We start from the raw sequence: 9,371 nt of genomic DNA, 5'->3' as shown, positions 1-9,371 counted from the left end.
ATACGGTCTACAGAATCAAAACACAGCCCACAAAATTCAATTCAACTATAACATTTCCCCCCTTTGAAAATGCTTTTCTATTCCTAGACAATGCATTTTCACTACATTATATTTTCCTTATAAGCTGGAGGGTTGTCAAAAGTAGATCTGCTAAGGACAGTAAAGATGCGGTCGTTCCTTGCCTTTGATTGACTTATTTGATGCTTAATACAAGCATAGAGCAAAAAGAAAAGAGCAGCTATAATGGCAAGCAAAAATAAACTCTCCAATAACGAATGTACCCATCCTCCCAGGTTCAGGTTCAATTTGCCTAGCAAGGCCCCAACCCAGCTCTGCTCTACATCTTGTTTTTCCGCTTGCAATTCTTTTTCTGTTTGGGTTAATTGGGAAATATCTTTTTCCACTTCAGAGGTTACGTTTGGGATATGAATGCAGCAATGATCAACCCTATCTTTTAAATATCCACAAACCCCATTTTCTTTTAGCAACATTATGTCAAGTGCCATTCTGTTCTGCAAAGTCATTTTGGTCGTAGCTTGCAATTGTATATTGAATTCTCGAAAACCCTTTTTGGTTACCCTTGCCAATCGATCCATCTGTCCAATTAATCTGTCAATCATTTCTCTGTTTCTATAGGCTGCGATTGGTGCAAAGAAAGATTCTAATGCCCAGCCGAATTTAACACTACCTGATGGCTCGTGCCACACATCATCTTCATCTATCTCTCGCTTGTGCCTAACTTGTAGGAGTTCCTGCCTGTTCTTCAGGGGTGACCTCTTCCAAATGGGACATAGGGTTGGTAACCCCAAAGTAGCCTCCCTTACAGGTCCTGCTATCGGCAAATGTGTTGTCCAAGTTCCATCACTTAAGGCCCAAACCAAATGTCCCACACTACCTATAGTTCCTCTACAATCTATCTTATCTCCCTCAATGCCTATTTTGACTGCTTCCTTTGGATCCAATTGTTTCTGGCAAATGCAACCTGCGATTACTGCAACTTTAATGATGGACAGAGGTATTTCTTTCACATCTGTCTGGCAGGTCATTACTTGAGAGCAATTCCACCATGGTACTGTTACTCCTCTTGTTACATTGGTCCATCGTATACACCATGGAAATGCTTCGCTATATTGATATTGCTGTACTATACTCAACGTCCACATGTTGTCCCATGATTCAGTTATGTTCTGATTATCCTGATCTTTACATTCCCAATAGGCTCGCTCAACCTTTTCATATACTGTTTTGGTGGTCCACTTTTCATACGTGCAATACCCAATATTATGAAATCGTCCTATCTTTACAAATGTTGCTCCTGGCAACTTCAAGCAGTCACCTCTCTTTATCATGGCATTCTTAACAAGCTCTTTTGTCTGCTGTTCGATTGGCACTTGCTCTATTTTAGTATGGGACTCACACACTATCTTACCAGTCTTATTTACTTCTGGTAAGGTCGTAGATATTATTCCCCACTGTACTGGGTCTTCGGCTGATTTCGGGATGGGAAGACAAGCAGTGATGCTACTGACATTTTGGGTTTGTGCAAAATCTCGAATTAGTCCTATCATCAGATTCTCTGCCTGATTCTGTACACTCTGTACTACTTGTGGCATTTGAGTATCGTCACTATCTCCTACAGCCCTTCGTGTTTTACATAATTGTTCTCCAGTGACTTTGCAAATCAGTGTGGCATACAGTCTGGGTACATAAACTACTACAAAAACAAAACGGTAACAAGAGTTAGACATCCTGCTTTATGATTTTAAGTGTGGTTGGACCCACTAATCGTGATTGCCACAGTTTTGGGACTTTCTTCACTCGGGTGTAATGTATCCAGGAGTCTATTTCAGCAACCTTGATTGCGGTAAATGTAGTTAAAAGTACTTGATAAGGTCCGTCCCAACGTTCTTTTAAAGGATCTTCTCTCCAAGTCTTTATATACACTGTGTCTCCAGGTTCTATATCATGTACCGGATTCTCAAGTGCTAGTGGGCGATTCCACACTAGTACAGATCTGAGTCGATTCAATGTCCTGCCGAGAGACAACACATAATTGTACACATCCTGATTACCTTTTACATGTACACTTGGATTCGGATCAGGTGCTTCATATGGTCTGCCATACAGAATTTCGTATGGGCTTACGGACATTCCACTCCTAGGTTTAATCCTAATTCGCAATAACGCTATTGGTAAGGCCTGGGGCCACTGAATTTTTGCTTCCTGGCAAATTTTGCTAAGTTGTCGTTTTAACGTCTGATTCATTTTCTCCACCTGGCCACTAGACTGGGGTCTCCATGGGGTATGTAATTCCCATTTAATTCCCAAACATCTACTGACTTCCTTTACCACTTGAGCAATAAAATGCGGTCCCCTATCAGATGATATTCCCAATGGTACTCCAAATCTAGGAATTATTTCCTTCAGTAACCATTTTACAGTTTCTTGTGCCTGGTTGGTGCGACAAGGGAAGGCTTCTGGCCATCCTGAAAAGGTGCATACCCCAACTAGCAGATATCTAAATCCTCGAGTTTTGGGGAGTTCCACATAATCTATCTGCCAACAATCCCCTGGTTGTACACCTGTCCTAATTTTTCCCATATCTACTTTTCTTCGAACTAAAGGATTATTTCTCAAGCAAATTTCACACTTAGCTGTGATAGATTTTGCCATTGTTAACATCTGGACCGAGATAATTTGTTTTCTTAGATAAGTTACCAATGCTTCTGCACCCCAATGACACTTCTGGTGCTCCGCCTGAAGTATCCCTCTCATAATTGTGATCGGGACCACAATTTGTCCGTTGGTGGTTACATACCATCCAGAATTGTCCTTGACGGCTTTTACTAGTCTTGCCAATTTCTCATCTTCTGTAGAATATTCAGGTGCCTCTGAAGGTGTAGGTAATAAATCAATTGCTCTTACCTTTTGGGAGACAAGACCCACCATCATCCAGACTCGTCGTGCCACTGATCGGGCTGTTTGATCAGCAAGTCGGTTTCCTTCAATAATTGTTGATGTCCCACTCTGATGAGCTTTACAGTGCATGATGGCAACCAGTGATGGCTTTTGAACAGCATTAATCAAGTTCAATATTTCTTTTTGGTACTTGATGTTTGTTCCTTGGGAGGAGAGTAGTCCACGCTCTTTCCAAAGAGCTCCATGTACATGAACAACCCCGAATGCATATTTTGAGTCAGTCCAAATATTGACCCTTTTGTCTTCACTGAGTTCTAATGCCCTAGTTAGGGCTATCAACTCAGCTTTCTGTGCTGATGTGTTTGGTGGTAGGGATTTAGCTTCAATTACTGTTTTGGCAGTAGTAATCGCGTATCCTGCATACCGCACTCCTCTTTCCACAAAACTACTGCCGTCAGTAAAAAGCTCCCAATCCGTCTTCTCCAACGGGGTATCTTTCAGGTCAGGTCGACTTGCGTGGGTATATTCAATGACCTCCACACAATCATGTTCCAGATTTTCTTCTTCAGTCTCTGCGCTTAAAAACACAGCTGGATTCATTAGGTTAGTTGTTTTTAGGATAATATCATCCTGCTCTGTTAAAATTGCCTGATATTTCATCATTCTACTTGGGGAAAGCCAATGGCCCCCCTTTTGTTCTAATACAGTAGTCACCATGTGGGATACAAACACTTCAATCTTTTTCCCCATAGTCAGTTTCCGGACTTCCTGAATTAATATCACGGTAGCAGCCACCGCCCGCAAGCACGCCGGCCATCCAGCACTTACCGGGTCAAGTTGTTTAGAGAAATAACCTACGGGCCTTTTCCAAGATCCCAGCCGTTGGGTTAATACCCCTAGAGCAAGTCTCTGTCGTTCATGTACAAATAACTGGAAGTCTTTACTCAGATCAGGTAGGCCCAAAGCAGGCGCTTGCATTAAAGCCTGTTTCAATTTCCGAAAAGCTTCTCGTTGTGGTCTTTCCCACACCAAGGTCTTATTTTTCTGTGCCTCGTATAAAGGTTTGGCAATAAGTCCATAGTCCATGATCCAGAGCCTGCACCATCCTGCCATTCCTAGAAAAGATCTTAATTCATGTAAGTTACGCGGTTCTGAGATCGCACAGATAGCATGTACACGGTTTATACCTAGTCTTCGCTGTCCTTGAGAAAGCTCGCATCCTAGATAGATCACAGTTGTGGATGCAATCTGAGCTTTATTTTTTGACACTTTATATCCATTCATTCCTAATTGATTCAATATTCCAATTGTTACCTGTATGCAAAGTTCTTGGGTCTCAGCAGCAATCAGAATATCATCCACATATTGCAGCAACAAATACCATTGTCGAGGAATTCTGATATAGCCTCTCGTAGTCCACTCCTCAAGTTCTTTGGCTAGTTGATTTCCGAAGATAGTTGGACTATTCTTAAATCCTTGTGGAAGGCGTGTCCAGGTTAATTGGGCTTTTCTCCCGTTGTGTGGGTTCTCCCATTCGAAAGCGAATAGCTTTTTGCTTTCCTGGTCAAGGGGTATGCAGAAGAAGGCATCTTTTAAATCAAGTACTGTAAACCATTTATATTTCTCTTTCACAGATGTTAACAAGGTATACGGATTTGCAACTACTGGATGTATGTCCTTTGTGATCTGGTTTATTGCTCGTAAGTCTTGGACTAGTCGATAGCTACCATCAGGTTTCTTTACTGGAAAAATTGGAGTATTATATTCTGATTCACATTCCTCTAGAATTCCATATTTCAAAAACTTCTCAATTAAAGATACTATTCCTAATCTGGCTTCCAATTTCAATGGGTACTGTCTTAATCGTACCGGTTCAGCACCTTCCTTCAGCGCTACTTTCACAGGTTTAGCTGCCTTTGACTTCCCAGGTATATCAGTTTCCCATACCGTGGGAATCACTGCATCCTCTATTGCCTGTGGTATTTTCACAATTGGATTTTCCTTTAATAGTAAAATTTGTCCTACCTTTGACTCTGGAACTTTCATTACCAAATTTCCATCCTCAAATGTTATTGTGGCATCTAATTTGGTCAGCAAATCTCGTCCTAAAAGAGAAACTGGACAATCTGGAACATATAAGAACTCGTGGGTTAGCTCCTTTTCTCCAAAACACAAATCCAAAGGTTGCAGGAATGGCCGTACTTCCTCCTTCCCTGTGGCACCAACAATTGTTGTAGCTCTGTGACCCACTGCCCCCTGTAAGGAATTTAATACAGAGTAAGTAGCCCCCGTATCTACTAAAAATCTTACATCCCGGTCTCCCACTTGTATTGTCACTAAGGGCTCCTTATTCTGGGTTTTCACTTCCGTGCCTTCATATAGTCAGCTGTTGTTACTGTATTCCCCTAACACCATAGTCTGTACCGCATTTCCCGTCGCATTGGACATCTGACCCACAGGGCTCCTAGCCGGGCATTCATTTTTCCAGTGTCCTTCTTGCTTACAATAAGCACATTGATTTATGCCAAGCCTCATGAGGGGTCTCAGGGGAGTTCCTTGGGCACTCCACGAACCACGTCCCCGACCACCTCCTCGACTATTTCCAGCTGCCCTACCCCGGACCCCTATTCCCCTGCCTTGTCCCTGGATCAAAGCCAACAAATTTTGCTGGTGGCGTCTCGATTGTTCTTTTTCTCTATTATTATAAACTTTCCAAGCTGTTTCCAACATTACGTCCAGATCCCTTAATTGTGCACCCTCTAATTTCTGCAGCTTCTTTCGAATATCATCTTGAGATTGCCCTAAGAAAATTAGAGCCAACTGAATTTTTGCTTGTTCCGTTTCTACGTCTAAATCCGTATATCTTTTGGCAGCTTCTTTTAATCTTTCTAAAAAGGCTGAGGGAGACTCATTCCTTTCCTGCCTTACATTATACAATTTTGACCAATTCATTTGCTTCGGCATAGCAGTTTGAACACCGATCAATAACCAATCTTGATACCTCCGGAGATGACATAACCCGCCTCCTGTATTATAATTCCATCGGGGATCCTCCTTTGGAAAATTCTCATCAACATTCCCCTCTACTCTCCCATTCCGGATATCTTCTTTCACCTTATCCCTTGCAGCCCGTATAACCATATCCTTTTCTGTAGAATCCATTAATGTATCTAGAATGACTTGTAAATCATCCCAATCAGGATTCTGCGTCTTAATTATCATCTTAATCACTTTTGCAACCTTATCTGGGTTTTCCCTATAAGGACCAGCTGACTGCTTCCAGATCACTAAATCCCCCGGCGAAAATGGAACTTTTACATAGACCGGTTCCCCCCCAACACCTACCGCCTGCCGCAGGGGTGCTATCACATTCGATAAACCTCCCCCCCTTTGTGCTTCCTTTTCCTTTTCTCTGTTTCTAGTTCGGTGAGATATTGGAGTTACGGTTATTCCTTTTACACCGGCTATAGCCCCCCTTTCATCACTTGATTCGTCATCACTATCGACGGGAAGGACAGGCGCGGAGGGTCTAATTGGTACCCCTTCCTCAGAAGGCGCAACATCAAAACACAGTAAATCCGTCTTTGAATCATTACCACTGCTGTTTTCTACAGCCAAACACGTCATGCATTTCTTTTCCGTTGTGCATCCCACGCACTTATTATTGCTGCTACCTTGCACCAACATTAACCCACAGCTCTCTCTCCAATCATGTTTTCGCTCGAGATAGAAGAAGAGATCAACGTATGGAACTTCATCCCATTTGCCCTCTCTCTGACAAAACCTCATTAATTCAGCAATAATTTCATGGTTCAAAGTGCCCTCCGGCGGCCACTGTACTTCATTTGGTAATTTATACTCAGGCCACCAATGAGTGCAATACTCAATTAACTTCTTTTTATGCATAGATTGTCCAAACCCAGCCTCTTTCCAATACTTCAATAAACAATTCAACGGCGACACTTTTGAATCAGACATATCAACACAGAAAGATAACACAGATAACTTCACTAGAACAACAGTAAACACGGATCAGATCACCGATTTCAACAGCAAGTACAGACTAAATCACAGGAACCACGGACCAGGTGCTGAGCAGCACAAATAACCAGACCAGGTGCGCACAAATAACCAGACCAGGTGCGCACAAATAACCAGACCAGGTGCCGAACCTGCGGCACAAATAACCAGACCAGATGCCGAACCTGCAGAGGTTTCCCTCTGTCTGACGGACGGCTGCCTAGGCAATACCACGGGAGCTCCCTGCCCAACCGAGCGTGGCTTTCGCCGCGTCTGACCGGCAGGCTACCAGATGCCTGACCAGCAGGCTACCAGACCAGAACCAGACCAAGTGGGTACCCAACAATCCAGATAAAGCACCTTCTTACCAGTCAGAGGTCCGTCGTGAGCAGCAGAGGGTCGGTCGCGTCCGATGCACTCCCCAAGAATACCTCGGTGCTAGCTGGAGCAGGATCAAGACGCGATCCGCCTCAGCAATGCTCGCGAGGTCCCACCTGGGTCGCCAAAAATGTTAGCGTTCAAGACACATAACCACAGGTGCAGTTATATGCGGTGCTTTATTTCAGCGCTGGGAAACCAGGGGTTCGCACCCAAAGCTGGCTTCAGCCACTGATTCAGACTACACCATATTTATACAATTTGATCACATACATATGCATTACAATTCCTGACAACCATTAGCATATCCCACACCTATTCTAACACAAATTGTCTATCTAAGCAATGCTAAGTAACATTCGCATGTTTATCAGTTATTTCTAAGTTACCTGTTTTTACCTGTTTTAAAGAATATATCATAAATCTATATAAATCTTAAGAATAGGGTATGGTTTAAGTTACCTGTTCTAAAGAATATGTCATAAATCTATGTCAATTTCAAGAATAGGGTATAATTATATAAAATCATGCTTGAATGCACATTCTGAACCTGGATACAGTATCAAAGCTAAGAATCTTGGATACGGTCTACAGAATCAAAACACAGCCCACAAAATTCAATTCAACTATAACATTTTGATTACATTATTTTTTAAGAACAGGCGTCTGAGACTATGCTACGGGGAAACCTAGGGTCAAGAACATTTCTTTAACAAAACAAGTTCAGGTGATAACTATAACGTTATCAAAGCCTATTTGAGAGGCCATAGATTGTACTTCTGTTGACATTTGGTCAAAGGAACTTTATTCAGATCATTCAGCTCTGCTGTGGCAGCCGATATGCTCTGCGTTGTGTCTGAAGGTGATGTGACCCTTTTACACTGGGAAGTGTGGTGGATTCAGTTGAGCAGGCCCTTGAAATTTACCTCAGTATTAGTAATTAACAGTACCTGATAAGGTCCCTTCCAGCACGGCTGGAGGGCATGTTTTCGCTGATAGACCTTAGTGTAGACTCAGTCTCCTGGTTTCAAGGAGTGGCAAACCTCAGTGGTGGGTTCAGGTAAGGCTTCTTTCAGCTGTGTGTAGAAAGTCCTTATGCATTTCATTACTGTCTGACAGTATTTTAAGAGGGTATAATCTGTTAGATGTAAATCTGTCTGTGCCAGAGTTAAAGGTGCTGTATGAGGCAGTCACATGGGTCTACCCATTAAGATTTCATGAGGTGACAGCCCATGCTTTCTATTTACAGTACTCCTGATATACACTAATGCAAGGGGTAATGCATCCGGCACAAATCTTTGCCAATTTGATTTTCAAATCAGAATTTTTTCCTTTTTACAGCCCCACTGGATTGGGGATGATAGTCACAATGGAACTTTTGTTCTATTTGTAGAGCTGCACAATATTTCTCCATTACTTGTCCAGTGAAATGGGCCCCCTTATTGCTATCTAGCGTTACGAGTCCTAAGTGGGACATGGACCAGAACTGCTGCTGGACGGAAAAATCTGTGATCCCTCGGTTGCCAGGGATGCCTCCACCATCATCTCCTTCCTCTGAGGACTGAGTGATTAATATTCTTTTTCATGTCTCGAGTCTAGATTACAATTGTCAATACTGCAAGCTCTGATCATAAAATTTTGTGCTATGCTGATCATAAAATTCTGTTAAAAATTTAGAGCTTTAATTGTAACTGCAACTTAGTGCCATCATCATTCTGCCCAGGATCCCCAAAAGAACCTGTCTGTCCCTGTAGTGTCAAGTGACAGAAAACTAGACGGGTGTGGATATTTCTTTTCCACATAAACACAGTAGGGAAGAAAATGTGGGGTTTTTTTTCCATTCTGCCAGCCTGGAAGGACTCAGACATACACTCCATCTCAGGGAGCAGGCCCTAAAAGTCAAGCTGTACTGTAGCTGGGGGAAGGGAATGGTCTGCACGGTTGAGGGGGGGGATAGTTCAGGGTTCTGTCTGGATCTCAATAAGAAAGGCCTGACAACAAACGGAATAATAAAAAAGCTGTTTTAATAAGATAAAATAGAAAGAGGAATATAG

At 42.6% G+C, this 9,371-nt stretch overlaps 1 protein-coding gene across 1 annotated transcript; it reads right to left on the bottom strand.

Annotated features, from left to right (window-relative positions):
* Nucleotides 1-827: 827 nt before the first annotated feature.
* Nucleotides 828-7,439, bottom strand: LOC135577093 (protein NYNRIN-like). Its single transcript, XM_065044790.1, has one exon. The coding sequence runs from the start codon at nt 4,963-4,965 to the stop codon at nt 1,741-1,743; it is 3,225 nt and encodes a 1,074-aa protein (XP_064900862.1). The 5' UTR covers nt 4,966-7,439; the 3' UTR covers nt 828-1,740.
* Nucleotides 7,440-9,371: the final 1,932 nt, after the last annotated feature.

Source organism: Columba livia, chromosome W (genome assembly GCF_036013475.1).
Source record: "Columba livia isolate bColLiv1 breed racing homer chromosome W, bColLiv1.pat.W.v2, whole genome shotgun sequence".
In the NCBI taxonomy this organism is placed as follows: Eukaryota; Metazoa; Chordata; class Aves; order Columbiformes; family Columbidae; genus Columba; species Columba livia.
Note: the sequence above shows the minus strand (reverse complement) of the source record. Positions and strands in the feature narration are given on the sequence as shown.